General features: G+C 34.0%; 1 protein-coding gene across 1 annotated transcript; it reads right to left on the bottom strand.

Annotated features, from left to right (window-relative positions):
- Nucleotides 1-419: 419 nt before the first annotated feature.
- Nucleotides 420-21,067, bottom strand: LOC126966521 (obg-like ATPase 1). The gene is made up of 11 exons (XM_050810643.1): nt 20,964-21,067; nt 20,550-20,735; nt 11,860-11,916; nt 11,293-11,420; nt 8,653-8,828; nt 8,112-8,189; nt 7,213-7,310; nt 6,601-6,741; nt 4,424-4,520; nt 3,089-3,236; nt 420-1,661 (listed from the first exon to the last, which is right to left on the bottom strand). The coding sequence occupies exons 2-11, from the start codon at nt 20,732-20,734 to the stop codon at nt 1,576-1,578; spliced, it is 1,194 nt and encodes a 397-aa protein (XP_050666600.1). The 5' UTR covers nt 20,735; nt 20,964-21,067; the 3' UTR covers nt 420-1,575.
- Between the last annotated feature and the right edge of the window lie 887 nt (nt 21,068-21,954).

The raw sequence follows: 21,954 nt of genomic DNA, 5'->3' as shown, positions 1-21,954 counted from the left end.
CAGCTTAAAATTATCACTCAATATTTTAGCTTTTTTTATAACTAACTGAGCGCTGGTTGCAGAAAGCATCCTTAAAGTTTGTTGTGTTTCATTTTTGTTTTCATTAAATATAATACCGTCACTTTCATTTTCAAAATGAAAACAGTCAATGATAGCATGTGATATAATGAAACATTAACTTTTAAGATGCTTTTTACAACTAGCGGTAAAAGATGTGTTAAGTAATGAAACCCACACATGTTCTTTAAACAATATGTTTTAAAAAAAGGTCTTATTTCCCATTGTATATCCCATTTATAACAAGTCTTCTGTAATAGTGTTTCCATGAAACATTAGATCGATATGCATATGATAATCCAGCTTTTTGTACTCTAAGTACATTCCAAAATTGAATGATAATATAAATATAAAAACATAAATACAAAATTCGCTTGTATTTCATTCTCAAACAACAAAAATAAAATAATTTCACTTTAAAAAACTGTTCACCTACTTTATTGTAACGCCGCAAATATACAGTGAAAAAGTGTTTACAACTACGTACAATAAGCAAATTGAAAAGATAAATTAAGTATTATAGGCTAGATACAATAAATATTGAACAATATTATCCTAATATAATGAATAATATTGTAAATAGTTAAGGCAGCTGAAAACTTTACATCCCACATGCTTTTTACTAAATAATAGTACTTAAATATATTTTTAGGTAAAAAAATTCAACAAATGCGACAAAGAAATGCGATTAATTAAGAAGCTTTAGATATAATAATATTCTTTTATATAAAAACTTTTACTTTAAAACACTCTTTACTACTACGTATTGAATACTTAACTTTCACTGATTTATATTAGGGCTCATTCACATGAGTCTTTTCAACGTCCGATAAAATTTTATGAAATAAGGGGACTCAATTGTTTATTCCAACGGTTTTATAACACGAAGCTTTTTATCGATCTGTTCAAAAAAGTACTTTATGGCCCTTTTTGATCACTTAGAGAGAATTTTTAAAGCGTTGAAATGTAATATAGAACTCGATTGTATATAATGTCTGCGCTTAATATGTTATGCCCTTTGAGAATGTTCCCAATATACTATCTACAGATAGAGATAAATTACTACCTTCTACTGTCTGTAATTAGCAGTCAATAATCTGAATCTGTTAGTATTGTAATGCCACAAGGTACATTTTGCCCAACAACTGAAGTCCAGCGCACAATTTCAGCCATTTTTAAACTTACTTTTCTGTTGTGGCCTTAAGTATAACAAACCATATGCCATATAAAATAAAAACTAACAAATTCTTAGGTGAAACATGATTTCCGGTGCATGTATTTTATTAAAAGTTAAAGTTTTATTTATACTAATGTCAAACACTCAATGATCGTGGAGCATTATGACGCAGAGAGAGATTTGTTTATTAGTTTAAGGGTAGATTTGTATTCAAGTATATATATATATATATATATATATGTGTAAGTGATACATATAGGGCATCATGCGACGTGTAACAATGAGTAGAGTAAGAGATTGAGATACAGAATATGTATCAGCATTAACATAATCTTTTCTCGTCATTTCTTCTTCGCGTCCTTGAGCCCGGCGCCCGCGTTGAATTTGAAGAAAATTATGTCCCCGTCTTCGACAACGTAGTTCCGCCCTACGGAAGAAGTAAAAGTCATTTATTACAATTCGTCTCTACAATATAAGTCTTATCAAGATAAATAAATGATAATTATATAATATACATTGCTTTATTATATTATAATAGTGATTTTCATTCTTATAACACTAGAAATAAGGGATTGCTTGTAACTAATTCTAGTAGGCTTCATAAGATACATAATAGCTTTAAGGGTAAATGTATACACTTCTATAATAAAGTCCCAGCCACTGTTCAGGCATTATCTATAAATAAATTTAAATGTTTTAAAAAAAATGGCTCTCTCCTAAATCCTATTACTCCACTGCTGAATATCTAAATGATTGGACAGCCTAGGACTAGATTGTGATTATTTTATAGCGATAATAATGACTGTACAATATTGTATATTTTTATTGAAAAGAGCGCAAAAAAAGAATGCTTGGAGAGTTTCTTTCGCCGCTTCTTCTCTCTCAGAGCGCCATTTGTTTCCGAAGCGGTAGTAGTATCTAGTAGTAATTAGAAATGACATCAAAATGAATTCTAAAGGAATCAATTTTGAGAAAATAAATGCCTTTTATGCCTTTATATTAAAATATATAATATGGATTTTTATATCGATAGCTGCAAAAGGAAAAAGGAATTGAAAGAGCTATTAAAAGCGCTTGGTTTTTTTGTAGTATGACGTCATAGTTCACAAAAGAAAAATTATATTAAATTATAATATTAAAAAATTATTTGAAGTTAAGGCGCGGTCATACCTCAATATTCACAAAAATTGGTTTCTTAGAGAGTCGATTACAACATAACGCAATGAAAATATTCCGACGCAAAAAATACATTACATTATATGTATATATAATTTGAAATATCCAATAAAAAATTTGGAAGTTGCTTCCCAAAAATAATCTTTGGAGTTAAAAATCTCTGAATTATCAGCAATAACAACATTCTTTTTTTAAAGAATTTAATAGAATTAGTAATTTTCTAAAAATTAAACCAAACAGTTATTCAATTTAATATGTATATTTTGAATAAACAAAATAACACCAGTAAAATAAATGCCCATTTGCAGGCTAGCCACATGATCAACACAAATATTGTACTGTGGGTTGTAGCGTTTACAATCCTAGTCAGTCCGCGCCTTAAATCACGTACATATCTCACACATTATTAGGCTAACTTTAATATAAGGTTAAAAGACACATTGTAATATTATAAACATACCATGATTGAAGCAATCTTTAAGTTACCCCAACACTGCAACATTATTTCAAACGTCTTGCTCACGGATGACTGAGGTTTCTAGCGTATTTATTGTAAGATATATCGATCTACCCTCTATTTAACTATCCGAATGGTCCGAAAACTAGACGGTACCTACTCCGATAAACCGTGAGTAAAACCGTTTTAAATAAATAAGATTAATACAATGTGTAATGTACCTTGTTGTCGGTATTTTCCCGCGCTCTTGCAGGCAGCCTCGGAGCCTTCTTCCTTGAAGTCCTTGAAGTGCATCACCTCCGCCATTATGAAACCCTTCTCGAAGTCTGTGTGGATGCGACCGGCAGCTTGAGGCGCTTTTGTTCCTTTCTACAATAACGTGAAAACAGTGACATTCTATACATATGGGCAAATCATGTCATATAAAAACAATAGCGAGAGAAGAAGCTTATAATGGTGTGCACACCATAATAAGCTTCGACTGCTATCAATACATCGCCACATTTACTCCAGTTGTTTAAATATTCTTGGTGAATACGCAGCCATGTAAAACATTAATTCAGTTCAGGTTTCATTCGGACAGTGACAGTTGACATACGACTAAGGAGCAAAGTGTGCTCATTAAACACACTTTTGCCGTTCCACTATCAGACTTCGAATGATATATCCTTCCATGTGTATGGAACGTCATTGCGTAAAAGTTATACAACAAAGGCTGGCTATAAAATTCAATCTCTCCATAGTTTTCCCGACAAAATATATATATAAATATATATTACTATTATTTAATAAGTACTAAAAGGGCTTAGTGGTTAATAATTTCTACGCAAAAAACACCGCTAAAATTTCGAAACGCAACGCATATGGTTCAATTAAGAGCGACTGACTTGTGCAACAACTGTACAGCGTCATCTCTTTCTCACACCGCGGACAACAGACAAATTTCTTTCGTTCATTCCTCCATATGCGATTCAAACGCCATTCAGTTATAAGCACTTTATGGTACGAATCTTAGCGATTCAGTTTAGGTACCTAAACTGAACTGTATCGGAATTGAACGCCTAATTAAAAGTTGAGGGTAGGCCTTCAGATCGTCGGTCCATCTTGAGGGGAGCCTTCCAACACTAAATTTTCCAGTACATAATTCGAGGACTTTACTGCCTGAACAGTTATCGGTCCTTCAAGCTATGTGCCCTGCCCACTGCCACTTCAGTTTCGCTATCACCGTACTGTGTCAGTGACGTTGGTTCTCCTACGGATTTCCTCATTATGATTCGATCTCGCAGGGAAACACCGAGCATAGCCATCTCAATTGCCCTCGGAGCTATCTTGAGTTTTCTCATAAGGCCACAGTTAGCGACCACATCTAGGTACGTTCCGTATGTTATCACTGGCAACACACACTCGATATTATATTGGGGATTAATCACAGAAATAAATCGGTATAGATAGGACGAACCACGCGTGCTTTCAAAAAACTGCCATAAAAAATAATTGCATTTTATTTGTAACAAAACTAAAGACCAGGCTAATAGGTAGTGTGGTATCATAATAACCTGTATGGTCCAAGCCTTTACTTCATCCGCTCCAGCAGTGAAGAAATATTCCAACTGCAGAGCCTTGTATCCTTGTACTATTATTTTATCTAATGCACTGAAATATGACAAAATAAAAATTAAATAAATATAATATAATATATTACACCTTAACTCTTATTATTAAATACTAGTTGACCCTACAGACGTTGTTCTGTATATAATAAATAAAATAATGTTTTTATATGATTTTGTCAATAATATATCATAACATCAAAAATTACTTCGTAAAATATGCACCCTGCTGTCGTAATGAAATTGTTTCACAGCAGAACTGTCAAACCGTGCGTCAATAAATTCTCTCATAGAAATTATGTATGGACACATCAAAGGAAAAACAAATTTGTTGTTTTTATTTAATTTAGCAGCATTTTCCTATTTATTCATCTTTTAAACCTTCCCTGGACTTCCAAATAATTCAAGACCAAAATTAGCCAAATCGGTCCAGTCGTTCTCGAGTTTTAGCGAGACTAACGAACAGCAATTCATTTTTATACATAAAGATATATAGATGTATTATTAGGTTTTTATTTGACAGTATAATTGGACATAATTCCAGAAAAACGTTTCAAACCACAATCATGTCGAAATTGAGTTAAGAACACAAAACTGGTCACGTGGCTCATATTAACTACTGTCACTCTTTAAATGACATCATAGTCTTTAAATACAGACAAATAATCTTTAAATGACTTAGTAGCCCAACCCACCTGTATGGAATACACTAATATTTATTAAACTTTAAACACGAATTCCTTAAAATGTGATGTTTGTGACTTAGAACGTTTTTCAGGAACTACATCCAATTATTAGTCTCATTTTATTTTGATTTAGTTTGCTTTTTAATTTTAATTTATTTGGAAAACTTAGTGTTACAATAACTTAATTACTATACAATAGTGTGAACATTTTACACCAATTAATAGTTTTCGCATATTGATTCTAATAACTAGTTAATTACATAGGTACCTATTACATTTATTATGTTCAAAGAGAATTTAAACACTACGTTCAATTATGTTTAGTTAGGGAAACACATCAAACCAGTTTTTAGTTATTTTTGATCTGATAGAGTTTGTGGATGAATTAAACAGGTCAAAATCAGGAAAGCCTTTAAGATTATAAAGGAAGTTCTGTGGAATCATTCGTGTATGATTGGGCTCATCAAACTTAGCCCCCCAAAAAAAATTTTTTTTCTATTTTTGAATTTTCAATATCACATATCGTTAGTTCGTAGTTTGTTCTTAATTGTTTGCTATAAATAATTGTTTGTTCTTTTGTTGTTTATTTAAAAACAATTAATTAAAAGTAGGGGGAAACGCCTACTATTTGGTTCTGGCACTCGCCGGCCGCTACCGCGGCACGCTACGCTCGGCTCGTGCGTTGTTTTAACTGTTCTAACATAACCTAACCTAACCAATTTTAATGAATTGCAAATTAAAAAAAAAATCGAGAACAAACAAATGTTTATAGAGAACAATCAAGAACAAATGGCGAACTAACGATGTAATAAAATAAATAAATAAATAAAAAATCTGGGGGGCTAACTTTCCTGATCTGATTGTGTGTTATATATTATGTAGAAGCAAGCCACATAAAATAGACTTAGAGAAGTTTTATTTGTTCTTTTTTTTAGTTTGTAGGTACGGGGAAATAGAAGCAGAGAATAACAAAAAGCTATGTTGAGCGTAGATCCGCCGGGAAAATGTAACAAACGAACAGACACTTTGTCATAAACTTCATACATTCATAATATTAATGTCACAATATCTAGATGGATCTCCTCGTCAGTGGGAGGCTCCTTTGCACCGGATGGCCGCTAGATTATGGGTACCATAACGGCGCCTATTTCTGCAGTAAAGCAGTAATGTGTAAACATTATTGTTGTGTTTTGGTCTGAAGGGCGCCATAGCTAGTTAAATTACTAGGCAAATGAGTCTTAACATCTTACGTCTCAAGGTAACGAGCGCAATTCTAGTGCTGTTCAGAATTTTTTGATTTCTCAAGATTCCTGAAGCGGCACTGCATTGTAATGGACAGGGAGTATCAATTACCATCAGCTGAACGTCCTGCTCGTCTCGTCCCTTACTGTCATAAAAAAACTTAGACAGTCATATATAATATCTATATGTACCTACCTTGTAATGTTGTGTTCCTTGAGGAAAGCCTGCTTCTCCTCGGGCGACATTTCTAACAGTTTCGTTTCTAGGACTCCAGAGAAGGGTATAAGTGGAGCACCAGGGTCATTTTTGTCGATCCATTCCTTCAATTTTGGTAACCTGAACAAATTAATTAATCTCGGAGTACGAATTTATTTTATATCAGAATTTATGGACGATGAGATATTCAAATCAGAGTGTCTAACGAACGTCCGTAGTGAGCCATAAAACTCGCTATCTTTTGTTCAACTGTCCAGTTCTTCATAAATAGGAGATAATAAATAAATGACATTTATTTTCTCAAAATTGATTCTTTTAGAAGTCTGTTCGATGTCATTTCTAATATAGTAGATATACTACCGCTTCGGAAACCAATGGCGCTCTGAGAGAGAAAAAGCGGCGCAAGAAACTCTCCCAGCATTCTTTTTTAGCGCAACATGATTTTTGCAGGATCTAATTTTACAGCCTGTTCAACACTAATAATAGCATATTAAGATCTGAGATATGACCCTTTTAAATATTAATAATTAGTTTATACTTGTATTCTTGGGGATCATTATTGTATGATTAAGGGCTAAAAATATTTCTTACCATTTATTTTTCTTCCGAATATAGTCTTTTTCCGAAAGATTGACAAGGTATAGTGCAGGTTTTGTCGTTAAAAACAAGTATTTATTTAGTACTTCAATCTGAAAAGTAATGTTGTCAGTAAATAAAAAGACAATATAAAGTAAAATATTTCTATAAAAATATTATTAAGATTATATTAATAATTACAAAGTTTATAACCACATGGCTGTGAGACACTAACGTTAACGTGATATATAGCGATATATATAAGGAAAAAAAGAACATTAAAAATAAACATTAATTAACCACTCAGTAAACTTAACCGAAAGTTAAGTAAATAGATAATCTAAATGCTTTAGACTATAGGTTATATTCCTAGAAATTTTGGTTTAGATGTCAATAAAATCAATCGAGTAGTTTTGAAGTAACGATAAGTTTCATTTCCGCATCAATTAAAACTTTAAAAAGTGGCAAATAGCACGCATTACATCATAACATCGCGCGCGCCTCAAAAGAGGCGCTCTCTCACTATAATGACTAGGTATGTAGTGTAGTGACGTCACTCTGGTCACCGACTCCGCAACGGCAATCTAAAATACTTATAATATTTCGGAAACAATACGGCGTATCCACGATATTTTAAATTTTATTAACTATTAAAATAGCTCTACTGAGAATTCAAAAGCTAAAAATGAGAATTTAATGATACTTTTTATTTCTCGTATGTGCATCTGACGGGCTCAACTTTATCGGCCACACGAAAGATATACTTAGTTAATTAGAAGAAAAATGTAATGACATGCATATATATATACAATACATGTCATAGGCGCTACAAATAAGGCTTTCAATACTTCTGGATTTTATTTCAGCCGGATATTTTAAAGGGGCCAAATGAGGCTTATTTGAGTTTGACTTACTTCAGCTGCACTCCAATCACCAAACCGTAGATGCTTTTTTTCATCCACTAACACCGTCTTAATCTTCATTAATGCATCCTATAACAGAATTATAGAAATATAATGCAAACCCTTGACTATATACTGCATAGAATCAGGCCTTTAGCGCCTTGTCCACACGCGGATTTTAAACAATAGTATATAATATAACGTAAATTATATATTTATCGTGTGCGCCAGTCAGCAGCATGTCGGTGACGCGAACCCGTATGATATTCCCCTAACAAACTTGAATACCCTGACTACTAAGCTGGAGGTCCCGGGTTCTAATCCCGGTAAGTGCAATCATTTATATGATGAATTTAGATGTTCGTTTCCGAGTCATGGATGATAATATGTATTTATGTATGTTTATTTAAGTATATTGTAATAAATATATCGTTGTCTTGCACCCATAGTACAGGCTATGCCTAGTTTGGGGCAAGATAATTTGTGTAAAAGTGTGTCAATATTATTATTCAATTCAAAAAACATAATTATGTTTAAAGTTCCGCTCACTTACATATTCGGGCTTCAGTTTCTTGTCATTCCCGCGGTTTACCACACGGTCCAGCTTCTCAACGTTCTGGATGAGCTGCTCCTCATCCTTGAGCCTTAGCTCTTCACCAATCGTCTCCAGATCTCTAATTGGATTCACATCTCCATCGACATGAATCACGTCCTCATCATCGAAAGCACCTGTAACCGCATTTTTTATTGTTTTATGCACAGCTATGGCAGGCAAGCTAGCCCGAAATTAAATAAAATTAAAAAAAAACATGATAATTGAATACTCTTTAATAAAGCTAGGCACTGGTAAATGATATACGCTTTCTAAAAAAGTAGCTGACCCGACTAAAAATTTATCATGTTTTATGAATTTGTCAAAAGCTGACGTAAATGTGTAAGGAAGTAGGGGAGTCAAAAATGAGACTAAAACGTATACGTCAATAATTTAATGGGGAGGATGGTTTAGGCTACCGCAAAAATGGAATCCCGTGGTCTCTCTCTCTCTGAAGTACAAATGCAAATGAATTAGGGAGTCAAAGACCAAAACGAACTAGGCGCCAAGTGGACAGATTGATGTACTATCAGCGTCAAATGTCAACGTGTCAAGTGTTTCTCGCCGCCTCCGCAGTCCCGCCGTGACCATGATTCATGTAATTGGATCGAATTATCGGCATCAAATCATTAAAATATGTATCGTGAGTACTCGTCATAATAATTACAATGTTAAAGTTCCGCGATGATAAAAGTTTAAAAACATATAGTACTCATATAATTCTCAGCAGCCTTTACCTGACCAATGAGCATTGAGGCGCCCGCTCACCTCAGGTGATTGAATGAATTGTTTGCATTCCCAATATTTAGGTATTAGGAGTCTACTGTGTGATAAAGTTGATGACAGACTTACTATATTCTATCGTATAAACACGATGATAAATGACGATGATGATCGATATTTTTTTATTTACCAGTGGGAGGCTCCTTTGCACAGGATGCCGGCTAGATTATAGGTACCACAACGGCGCCCATTTCTGCCGTGAAGTAGTGATGTGTAAGCATTACTGTGTTTCAGTCTGAAGGGCACCGTAGCTAGTGAAATTACGGAGCAAAAGAGACTTGACAACTTATTTATTAAGTTGTAGTGCCGCTCAGAATTTTTGGGTTATTCAATAATCCTGAGCGGCACTGCATAGTAATGGACAGGGCGTATCAATTACCAACAGCTGAACGTACTGCTCGACTCGTCCCTTATTTTTATAAAAAAAATGCGTTAGCATGTATTTTTATATTCAAAACACTAAGGAGCATATGCTAAGCGTGGCTGACTTTTTACGACTTGTCAATAAAAACAGATTACAGTACCAATAGACTAGTTATTGATGTTTTTCTCTTTCGCACACTTTGTCTATACGCTAGTAAATTGTAATCACGATTTCTAGTGTCTAAAAGTCTTTTACCTTGATATAACGAAATTTTATATCGTATTTGTTACGTGCTTAGGTATTTATTCTTATCATATCAATATTATTCGATACCGAACTAAAAACATGTTTAGACACTAAAAATATTTTCCTAAAATTATTCCTAAACTCTTTCAATCACGATCAATTAAAAATTTTCCACTAGTAGAATGCGTGGTCTCTAATAAAAAAATTCGACGAAGCAAAAAAGCTGTTCAAAACCAAAAGCCGTAAGCCAAGTGCAGAGATAATAGAGTTAGTAAAAGAAACATGGCAGAACTATTCGTTAAATAAAAGGCGACGCTTTGATTCGCAGTCTGACAACAGAACGGCAGAAGTGTGCTCAAAGATAATGGGTATGTTCCGATATGCACTGCGACCAGTGTACAGTGTGATGTGAATTTAGTATACTGTGAAGCCGTTTCTTTATAGTTATACTGGTTACTTTTTGAAACGGAACGCAATCCCGTATACATGTCAGCCGCATTTTTTGACGCACCATTCAAATGAGTGTATTAAAGTTTTCTAGTTCATTAAAAAAAACTGTTGTTGGAGTATTGTCAAATTAAAAATATTGTTTGTAAAACGTTAGGCACTCGAGTGGTTTTGACTGATCACGTGATCAAAGTACTGCGAGTACCTTACCTCGAAAACGCCAGTGCTCACAGTAGAATATTGCGGCGATTTATGACGCCATATATTTCCCTAGGGTACTGCGGCAGTATACTGGCAGTCCATAACGGAACGAATTTTTCTACAGTGATAGCACTGTGCAGTGCTCACAGTGCATATCGTAACATACCCAATGTAAGCACTTTTTTCTCCTCAGGCGAGTGTCAACTGTCACTGTCCGAATCGAGTTCTAAATTCAACATACGTAACCTAAACTGAATGGTTTTTCATTGCTGCTTATTGAACAATAATATTTTTAACAACTGGAATAAATGCGGTAAGTATACATATTTAGCAGTTGAAGCTAATTATGGTGTAATTTGTGGCATGTTCCATACTTTTTTTTTATACGACGTGATTTGTCTTTATCTATAGAACGTCATCGTAGTACTTATACGGACGATCACGTGTCTTTAAATTAAAATTTCAACATTCCAAATCAAAAGTTGACACGTAAAACAATCTATTAATTTGAGTTTAATATGTGCTACTGAAACCGATGAAATAATATGTTGTATACTCACGGCACAAGTTAAAGATCGCATCACAAGCTTTGATATGTGATAAGAAAGCATTCCCCAGTCCCTGGCCCTCGGCTGCGCCACGTACTAAGCCCGCGATGTCAACCACGTTCAAAAATGCCGGCACCTTACTGAAACCAAAAAATAAATACATATAAAATACTGGTACCTAATAACAACTAATCTATGCTTATTATTATTATGATACACACACCTGCTTTTTTATACGAGTTAAAGTTGAAAAAATCCATAGATCTGGCACATGAGTTGACTGAGAGCATTTATATTATTACCCCCTTATTCATAATAGTATGCTAACTTAAAGGCATTGCTAATTCTCACTGTCTTCTTCTATTGACCTAATCCAGAATGAGAAATAACACTCTTTAGCAGCTGTTTTAAGTTAGCGGACCATTATGAATAACGGGGTTATTCTTTACACATTGAAACAAAAACCGAGATGTGGTTAGCCCAGACAATGAACACGTGTGCATTCTTCGGTCAAGAAATTTGTTTTACGAAGTACCACGTCAATGCACGCTTATTATTTATAGATATGTGATAAATTACCTTGCTGGTTTATGATACTCGCACAAGAAGTCATATCTCTCATCAGGAACTGGTACCCTACTTGCTGAAACCAAAAAAAAATAAATGCTTTACCTATTTATAATAAGAATCATCAAAACACGAAGGAGTTTTTAGTTACCTTAAACTCAGCATTAATCAAACAAAACGTTTGCTTTCAATAAAAACTCCTTAAAATATTATTATTGTATTTATTATATATCCATCTAGTCTAAGACTAATCTAATGACAAAATTAATTAATTAACTCTCCCTCCCGTGTTATGCCTTGTTTACTAAGCTCAGATATATTGAGGGTACTCGAGGCTGACACGACGCTTGATAATTTTCTGACTGTGCCAGAATCAATTGCTTTCATCCTTAAGTTATCTCCACAACAAAGCGGGTACTTAGCGAATGGATTGTTAGTTGAGCGAAGTCGCAAGCCAATATCAATCGCAAGTTTGCATCTCGCTTCATAAACCTTAAATGCGTGTATGTATTGTTTGCGTTTTATTTCATCAACACACGCAGGGTTATGAACTTTTAAATATAAAGCAATATATATAAGCCCAGATACAGTTACATCTAAGCCTAAATATTTAGGTCTTGAAACATTAACAGCGCAGCAAGCTTGGGTTATAATATTGCCAACAGTTTGTTCTAAATATCCTAAATGCGGGAGGGATTTAAGGGGTAGTTTCGGAAATCCTTGCGCCTCTTTAAAAACTTTAATGTCATAGTAAATGTGAGGCTTGCACAGAAACTTTTCCAAGCACTTTGAGCTACAAAAAAGATAATAATTTCCTTTATGAAGAGCGGCAAAATCGTTGGATCCTTTAAATAGTCTTTGTGAAGGCAGATTTTCTGCGTAAGACACTATACAGATTCCGTTTTCGTAAACAAGCGAAGCATTGACCGATTTTACCACTGCAGGCATTTCAGGAAAACAAATATTTTTAGAAGGCAATACTATGTTAGGTAATTCTTCTAAATTGCTGATATGCGTTGCGCACACCCAATAGTAACGATCCATGTATTGTACTATTCCATTTCGATCAACCGGATATTCGCTCTGCTTAAAAACGTTATTTAAATAACAAATGGGGCAAAAGTTTTTAAAAGCAGATAGTTTCTTTGTAAAATCATCTTTAGATATGCACATCACACCAGCAGGTACAAATTTTAAGTCACAGTTTGACAAATAATAAAAAACTTTTTGAGATATATCGCCAATAATAGAACATGCATCGTTTAAGCATTGCCATTTGCTGACATCTCCGCATAAATGATATATATTTTGAATGTCATCCATGATCCAATTGTCAATATTATAGTAATTTTTTGTCCACTTTGAATATCTTAATTCAACTAAACTTTGTGGGTATGGAGGTTTGTACTTAAGAATGTCCAGATAAACTTCATTCTGTAGATGTGCCAAGGCATATTGAAGATTCGTGTTAATATTTAACATAATTAAGGGATATAAGCCTTCTTTCAATAATTCTGAAGCTTCAAACGGTGTTTCTGGAAAACCATCTAGTATAAAGCCATGAGATAACACTCTATAATCAATTGCTACTGTTTTAACAGATTTAATTATATATTCATTACTGATGCACTGTCCCGACTGCAATAATGAGGTAATTTTAGTCCCTAATTCAGTCCATCTGAAATTTTCCATGATGTAGCGAACGGCAAAGCCTTTAGACAAACAAAGTAATCCATAACGTTTAGCCAATTTCGAAGCTAGCAGAGATTTCCCAGATTTAGGAGGTCCAATAATTCCAATTCGTAACGGAAATTCTATATATGACACAATTTTTTTAGAATTGATATACTTCAATGGATTATTTCTAAAACATTTTAAGTTTTTTTCAGATGATATAAAATATATGTAGGCTCGATGAATAACAGGAAAAATTTGTCCTTTGCGTTTGCTTATATTGTATGGGTTAAAAAGATTCGTTTCATTATCAAATATATACACAGGACACATTCTACCAAATTTACTTAAAAAATAGAATCCTTCCAAAATTAACATTTCTGTTATGTCAGAGTTTATGACAACGGTTTGCTCAAAGAAAGATTCATTTCTGTTATTTAGATTCGATAACTTTCTAAACGCGATCCTTAGGACCTTATCCATGACTTTAAGTCCATTTATCGAAATTATTTTTATTTTATGTTCTTCCAGAATTTCTTTCAATGATTCTATATTTTCTTCTTGTGCCTCATATATTCCTTCCAATCTAGAATTTATTCTTTCCCGAGCATCTTCAGGTTTTTCCCATTCTGTAGTATCAATTGGCTCTGGATATTCTTCAATAATCTCGTTATACGCCGAAAATAAATTAGGATCAATATGGTCTAACCCTGCGGGATGAGAGTCTAAAATAGTACTTTGCGCTGTCATACTTTCTATGGGGTCACTGCCGCAAACCATTTGCAAAACTTCGTCGATTATTACTTTTATAACAATTTTTTTAGTTATGATGTTCAACCACTTATATCTCTCAATATCCACTTTATCTCTCACCTTTTGTTTTGCTTCTTTTAATTGATCTTTCCACAGCTTAAAGTATACTTTTCGGGATAAACGTTCTAATGTTTCATCGGAACTCCCTTGCAAGTCTATGACTATATCTGGAATACAATAGCCAGATATCATTTCATCAACGTCACTTGGGATTTTTGGAAAGCCGTCTATTACCACGCCTGTCGTACTATAAGGTTTTTGATGCCATAAGATTTTCATTAGCTTCTGTACTATAATTGACGGTAAAGAGCTGCCGCCTTCAAAATAACTGTAAAGTAATCTTCTGAGTTCCACTTCATTTGAAAGTATGTCTGCTAGATACTGTGATTCGTCTTCATCTATTTGAATTTCTGCTGCGTTTTCTTCATCCAGTGAACTATCTGTAAAGCTGTTTTCATATTTCCAACCGACTTTTTTGTAATGCTTTGGAACTAGTGTATAATTTATGAATTCCTCATAATCGATATGCAACAGTCCTAATTCCTTTGCGATTTGCTTCGATAGCGTGGTTCTACCACTACCAATACAGCCAATCACACAAATTCTTAGTGGCGGAATCTTTTTAAATGGTTTATTTAAAGCCTGGTATCTGGTACAGTCCCTTTGAAATATTTCTAAGCATTGTTCATTGCTGAAGTAATGAATTTTATTATTATATTTAACACAAAATTCTGGTTTGGCTTCCCAAAGTACATTATGTTTATAAAAGGCAATTGGGCAGTATATGTTCGTTTCACACAAGCTTCGAGGAAAATTGAATGTGAGCACGTTTACTGCAGAATCATTTTCAATGTCTTCTATTAGATCTTCTTCTACACTGCATATTGTACAATATGACCGCCTTAACTTCAATAAAACTTCGTCTAGTACCTCAATATCTGATTTTTCTTCTAGTTCTACTTCGATAATTGATTTTGAGTATTCATCAATTTTTGACTTTATATTTTGCCAGTTTTCACCAAATTTTTCAATACTTTCCGTCAAAGAAGAAATAAACTCAGTATTGTCAGTAGTTATATCTACTTTATTATTAGAAATTTCGTCTAATACTTTGTTTGTTATCTCATCAATAATGATTTTTATATCCATATAACTTGATTTCAATATAACATCACCTATCAATTTGGTTTTAAATAAAATATCTTCAGAATGAAAAAAACGATCCTCATAGTTTTTGGTAGCATTTTTTATATTAATATAATTCAGGATAATAGGTTCCTCAATCTCTCTATTTTCGATTAATGCTATTATGTAATCAGGTAATAGACCAGCTGTTATCAAATAATCCCAATATTCGTCATCACAGGGGAATCCATCTATAACGAATTTGCAGTAAGAAGGCTTAGATGTGTCATTTAAAGATAATTTATCCATTTCCTCTAGCATAAAATTGAATTCATTCATTATTTCTTCAGGAGTGGGTAAAATTTCTTTTTGAAGATCATTACTTATTATATATGCAGATATAGCATTCATTACATCCTCATCTCCTAATATTGGCATTTCAGGCTTTGGAGTTTCTATATTCAAGTCTATAGGTGCAAATTCTACTAAGTTTTGTTCATGCAATGTTTTACAAAAATCGAGGTCTTGCAAAAATGGTAAGAATTTTAAATTTTCCACTAAAAACTTAATTTTTTTCTTATCTTGCGCCGCAACTTTATTATTTTCTTCCTCTTGTGCCTTGATATATTCTGAAAGTTGTACATACTTTTTCAGGTTATCGTGAACTGTAGTAAGCCAAGCATTCAATTCAGTAGTACGTTGATATTCTAAATTTTTCCATTTTATAAATCGGTTATCCTCAATGGTGGGTATTATTTCAGAAAATATGGTTTTGGCGTACGTATTATACTTCTTTTGTTTTTCATTGTTATAAAAAGTGTCGAAGCAAATAAAGTTAGCGTTGAATATCCATGCCAGGCACCTAGAAATCATTGTTTTTCCAGATAATTTTGAACCCATAACGGCAATTCGACATGTAGGTTCCAAATATTCAAGTTTTAAATATGGACGTGGGTTCCTACAAAAATTCCTCATTGCAGTTAGCGATGATAAGACATACACATGATTCAAAAAAGTAACCGCAAATTTGGGTTTACCATGTGTGGATCGTCTATTTTTCAGCTCTACTGGACATCTATTGTACCAGGCGGAAGGATATCTATTAAAGCTGACATTTTCACTCCGTATAACATTTGATTCTCCGATTAAATTCCAAAAATCTTCATCATCCTCTGGAGGCTCTTCAAGATATAGGGGTTCCGGAAGAAGTACAGGCTTTATTGGTAAAAGAACAAACCTTTCATTGATAAGGTACATCATTTGATGAGTACTGGTTCGACCATCTACTTTAATGATAAATTTTGGATCAATAAACTTCAATTTTTTATCAATATATGCCTTTACATGGTCTTTATAGTTACATAATTGATTTTTTGCATTAGTGGAAAAATTTATTGGATGTTTACAGCTATATTTTGGATTAAAACTATGGACATCAAACTGTTTAACATAATCGGAAACTGTATATTTTTTGGGCCATTGCACCTCTGAATCGGTATAGCACATAAATGGATTAAACGAATTTGCGTTTGTCATATAGTTGAAGTACTTGCGGCTTCTTTTAGTGATAGCATCTATATCAGGGCAGCTGACCTGAATTACAGTATCTGGTTTAACGTTAAACATTTCGTCAATTTGTTGCAATATTACACATCGTTTAACACCATAGCAACTTTTTTTGGCACGAATAATATTGCTGCACGGTTCTAATAAAAACTTTGACAACTCCACTCGTTCAATCTCTTCTTCTTCACCTTCTACTGCATGTTCTTCTTCATCTTCTTCTTCTGCTTCATCCTGTTCTTCCATGCCTATATTAGTACTGCTAGTTATTGATGTATGTCTCGAGCCTTTAGGTTTCTTCCGTTTCAAATTGAAAATTAAATCAAAGAGAAGTTCTTCTACTATAATAAGAGATTCTTCTTCAAATAGTTTATCAAAATACGTTTGCATATGTCTATCGGATGAAAAGAAGGGTATACCTGATAATATAAAACCTCTATGTTTAACAGCAGGAGATTCTAATTTCGATTTCATGATTGGCAAAATATTATTTATTTTACAGGCTTTGGCATTTCTTAAATTGTATTGAATACAATTTCCAGTGGGAGATTTTTGATCTATTTCATCAATTAATACATTCTTTGGGCATATATGTGGGCAATTCAGTTTTTTCGAAAGTGCTTCTCCTAGACTATGTGTTCCACTACCAGGTTTTCCAATGATAATGTAAGATGGAGGTTTAGATTTAAGATATATTTCTTGCGCATCCGCCTCTGTCCAAGCATTTAAAAACTCCATATTGTCAGGTATAGGAATGCTAGTATTGTCGCTCCCCAAAACAGCCGCCGCTAAAGGACGGGAATGGCAGTTTACTTTTAAATTACTTTCATTGCTTTTAATTTTATCAAAGTCTCCTCTATAAGATACATCTTTTGAAACTACTACATTGTTTAAACAATACTTATCGGATACTTCTATAGTTGGTGTGAACTTTTCGTATTTATTCATATTAAAACGATTAATGTAGGTTCAATGAATTGGAAATATGTTCTACATATTTATATGATAATATACATGAAGTCTATCTAACATGACATTCACATGACAACGAAATATTAGACTTAAAACAAGGTTGTATTATAGTTGTTCAGGGTAGTTATACATATATGCATCTTATTAGGGATAGGGCGTCAATTATTTGAAAATATTTTTACACAAAAATATGAAAATTGGCAATCGCTCGAGATTTCGAGACCCAGTATTCCGATACTAGGCAAGGCTTTAAGGCAAGTATTGTCGAAGAGCGGTGATACGACTAATGTTGTTTTTTTTAGTCTAAACGCGCAAATTTACCCCATTCCGCGACCTTCTCGAGAGAGGACTCGATAGAAGACAAGTTTCTCCCGGCACTGGTCGACGATTTCCCGAGAGAGACATGCATGGCCCGTGTACATGGCATCACCAGTGCTGTCGTGTAAGAAACAGTGTCTGAGATATCACACAGCCTTGGGGCACTCCAGCGTTCACGGGCTACGGGTTCGAGCAATAACCATCGACAACGACTTGTATACTGCGCCCAGTGAGGAAGCTAGAGGTCCACTTGCATAAGCTCTCGGGAAGCCCAAATGATGGAAGTTTTGAGAGAAGCGCCTTGTGCTATACACGATCAAAGGCCTTCCCTATATCCATGCTAACTGCCAGGCCTACCCCAATGCTTGCTTTGTGTTAGGTATACCAGAAGATTGCCTGCCGACCGACCATGGCGAAAGCCGTACTGTTGGTTGTTGATCATGATTGAATTATGCTCTCCATGATTTTGGAGAGCAGGGAGGTAATAGCAATAGGCCTGTAGTATGTTGGAGGTGTCCAACATATCATTGTCTATATAACTAGGAGTAAGTTCCTAGAAATCCCAGACCCAACCTTCTCACACTAAGTGAGGCTGTATAGGGCACTATTTTCGAATAGGTGATACAACTAATTGAGTTTAATGAATCTGGTTTACATGCATACAAGTGTATTTTGGGAGTTTAAATGAATAAGATTCAAACAATGTGCTACATTTTCAAGACACCTTGATAGAAGAAATGAGTAACTAGATGATGAAAGCCTTGCATGTGCAAATGAGATTTGATTCTGCTGCACTAATTATTTAAATAGCATTAGATAAATAGCTCAAATAATTAGAATACAATGAGACTGAAAAAACATATTTACAGAGTAGGTCCTAATACATAAGCATCCCTTGGCTACATAAAAACACATTAGGCTTCAGGTATGGCATTGAATGTGGTGACATAAACAACAGATTCAAGGATGTCAGCACTTGTCCATACAATCCCAAAGTAGGAGACACTTTGGATCCAGCTAACTATGTGCCCATTGCTATTACTATACCCTGCTCTCCAAAACCATGGATGCATTATTGCCAAAGTACACTCTTCATATACTTAAACTCTAGAGCACCTTAACAGTTCATCAACAACCGATAGTATGGTTCCATGGTGGGTCGGCCTGTGATCATATGGTATATGTAACACATAATGGCAGATATTCTGGATATAGTGTACGGCACAACACACTTTTTTTGAAACTTCTATTTTTTAAGTTTCACAAGGTAATGTAATTGCCAGTTCCACATTCATCTGAAAGTCCAACCAAAATTGGCTTCTAAAGAAACTATGGACCATAAATAGAGCACGGCAAGACTTTCAATCCAGCTGGCCCACATTTTATTTTCATATATTTTATTCATTTGGAGTATTGCCGTTATCTCTGGTGTGGAGCCCTATTAAGAGTGCAACTTTACACAAGAGGTAATTTTTGGTATTACTAATATCTACTGAAATATGCTTCTATCTTAGAAAGTAAGTAAGATAATATAACATAGAAGAAAAAGGGAAGTTTTTCTTAACTCATTGCTGTCAACAAAAATATTTGTTGACTTCCCCAATCGCTATCAATGAAATATTTAGTAGGCATTTCTAATAACGGAAGTATTTGGGTAAACTCAATATGATACAGAATATAGATGGTCAAAATGTTAAAACAAAAATGGGGCATGTATGTAAAAAGAGAAAAGTATTCAACCATTGCATACTGCCATGCCTTACCTATGGTTGTCAAACCTGGACCCTTACCCAAAAACAACTAAGTTAAAAGTTTCTCAATATTCAATAGAACAAAGTGTAGTTGGGGTAAAGCAACAAGACAAAGTGTGATTGGAACATATCAAAGGAAGAACTGATTTCAAAAGCATAGAGAAAACAATATGCTCATTGTAATGGAGATGTGTAGGCGAGAGAGGGCCAAAATGGAGTAGAGCAATAACTGAACGGTACCCAGAGTAGATATAAGGAATAGAAGAAGGCAATTCATACAATGGGAGAATGAACTGAAACAGATAGGACCACTATCGACTAGAATAACAAGAAACCGGAAAGAATGGAAGACCTTGGAGTAGGCCTTTGTGGAAGGACAGTTAACAGTAAGAGGACACAGACTGTTTAAAGTTACTGCATTTAATTAGCTTAATGACCTGTATGTAAAAATACAAAAATAAATAAGTAAGTATAAAACTGTGATACTTATTTTCATTTGGATCTATGGTGCAAAATGGAAAGTTCTCGGCTGCAGCTTGACTCTTGGTAAGGACATTAAAAAATGTGGATTTTCCTACATTAGGAACACCAACAATTCCAACTTTTAAATTAGTTCCAACACGGCCAATAAGTGGTTTTTTCTCTGGTTCCTCTACTTTTTTCGGTGGCATTCTAAAAGAAAAAAAATGCAATTTTATATGAAATAAAAAAAATATTTATTCCTGAGTTAGAGATTCAGATTGTTACATACATAATTATTAAGAATAATAATAATATTCTTTTAAAATTCTAACCTTAAATAATTCTAAGTGACTGTTAATTTGATATATAAAAAACTAGTAATTAGTAAAATATCTATTCGAGCTATCTGTTAAATTAATCAGAATTCGGTTAACTTACATAAATTACTTTATTTTCAAACTTAAATAAAAACTTTTATCGGCTCCAGCCTCCACACCACAACAACTCCAACGTGACAAATGACATTTGAGTATTGACAACTGACAATGACAAGATAGATTGACTGTGTGGTGAGTGGTGAACGAAGCTCTTCTCAATGTACTCTATAGAGTATATACACGGTATAGACCTATCAGTAAAATATAGTCAGTAAAATACTATTTTCAGTTTAATTGTAATCATTTTGCATATTCTTGGTTTATAATCGGGAGTAACTCTATACCATGTTTATTTGTAAGGTCGTAAATATGTCAAATAGGCTGAAGAAGCATGTTCTTAATTCGATTATATTTTTTTATGTTTGTTACCTCAAAACTTTCGACTGGGTGATCTGATTTTTCTGATTCTTTTTTATTTGAAAGCTGGTGCTTCCAGTGTGGTCCTATTTCAATTTCCAGTCCGTGCAGTTCTGACAATGGCATCATAATAAGTATTTTTGCATTAAAGTATGTGCGAGACAAATGGACGAATTACTCAGTAGGTATCATGCCAACCGATATCGATAATTATTTTTTTACTAGAAAGGATAACAGTTCAAGGGTAGTTAAATGAGAGTTTGGTTAGGTTCATTCGTTGGTTGGAACTCGTCACGAGCAAAATATGCCTCGGCCGAATCTTTTATATTTTAGAGACAGAGCGTTTGGCGATTAAATAAAACAACTGCTTGACTGTGAGGAATATGTGGAAGTTATATGGAAGATATGATTTATTAAAAAGTTACACGATATATATACAAAATCCTTAAAACTAGTTACCCCATTACAATCGTTACTTAAAAAATAATATCCGGACGACCGAGCCTTGCTCGGATTTGTAAGAATGTACAAAACTTGAACAAAAAAAAACTAATAGAACATCTGAATTCGAACCGGGGTCTTCTGCTTTCCGGATCACCCAATGTCCCATCTAAGCTATTACAGTCTTGTATATA

Source organism: Leptidea sinapis, chromosome 10 (genome assembly GCF_905404315.1).
Source record: "Leptidea sinapis chromosome 10, ilLepSina1.1, whole genome shotgun sequence".
Taxonomy (NCBI): domain Eukaryota; kingdom Metazoa; phylum Arthropoda; class Insecta; order Lepidoptera; family Pieridae; genus Leptidea; species Leptidea sinapis.
This window is presented reverse-complemented; position numbering and strand designations above follow the sequence as displayed.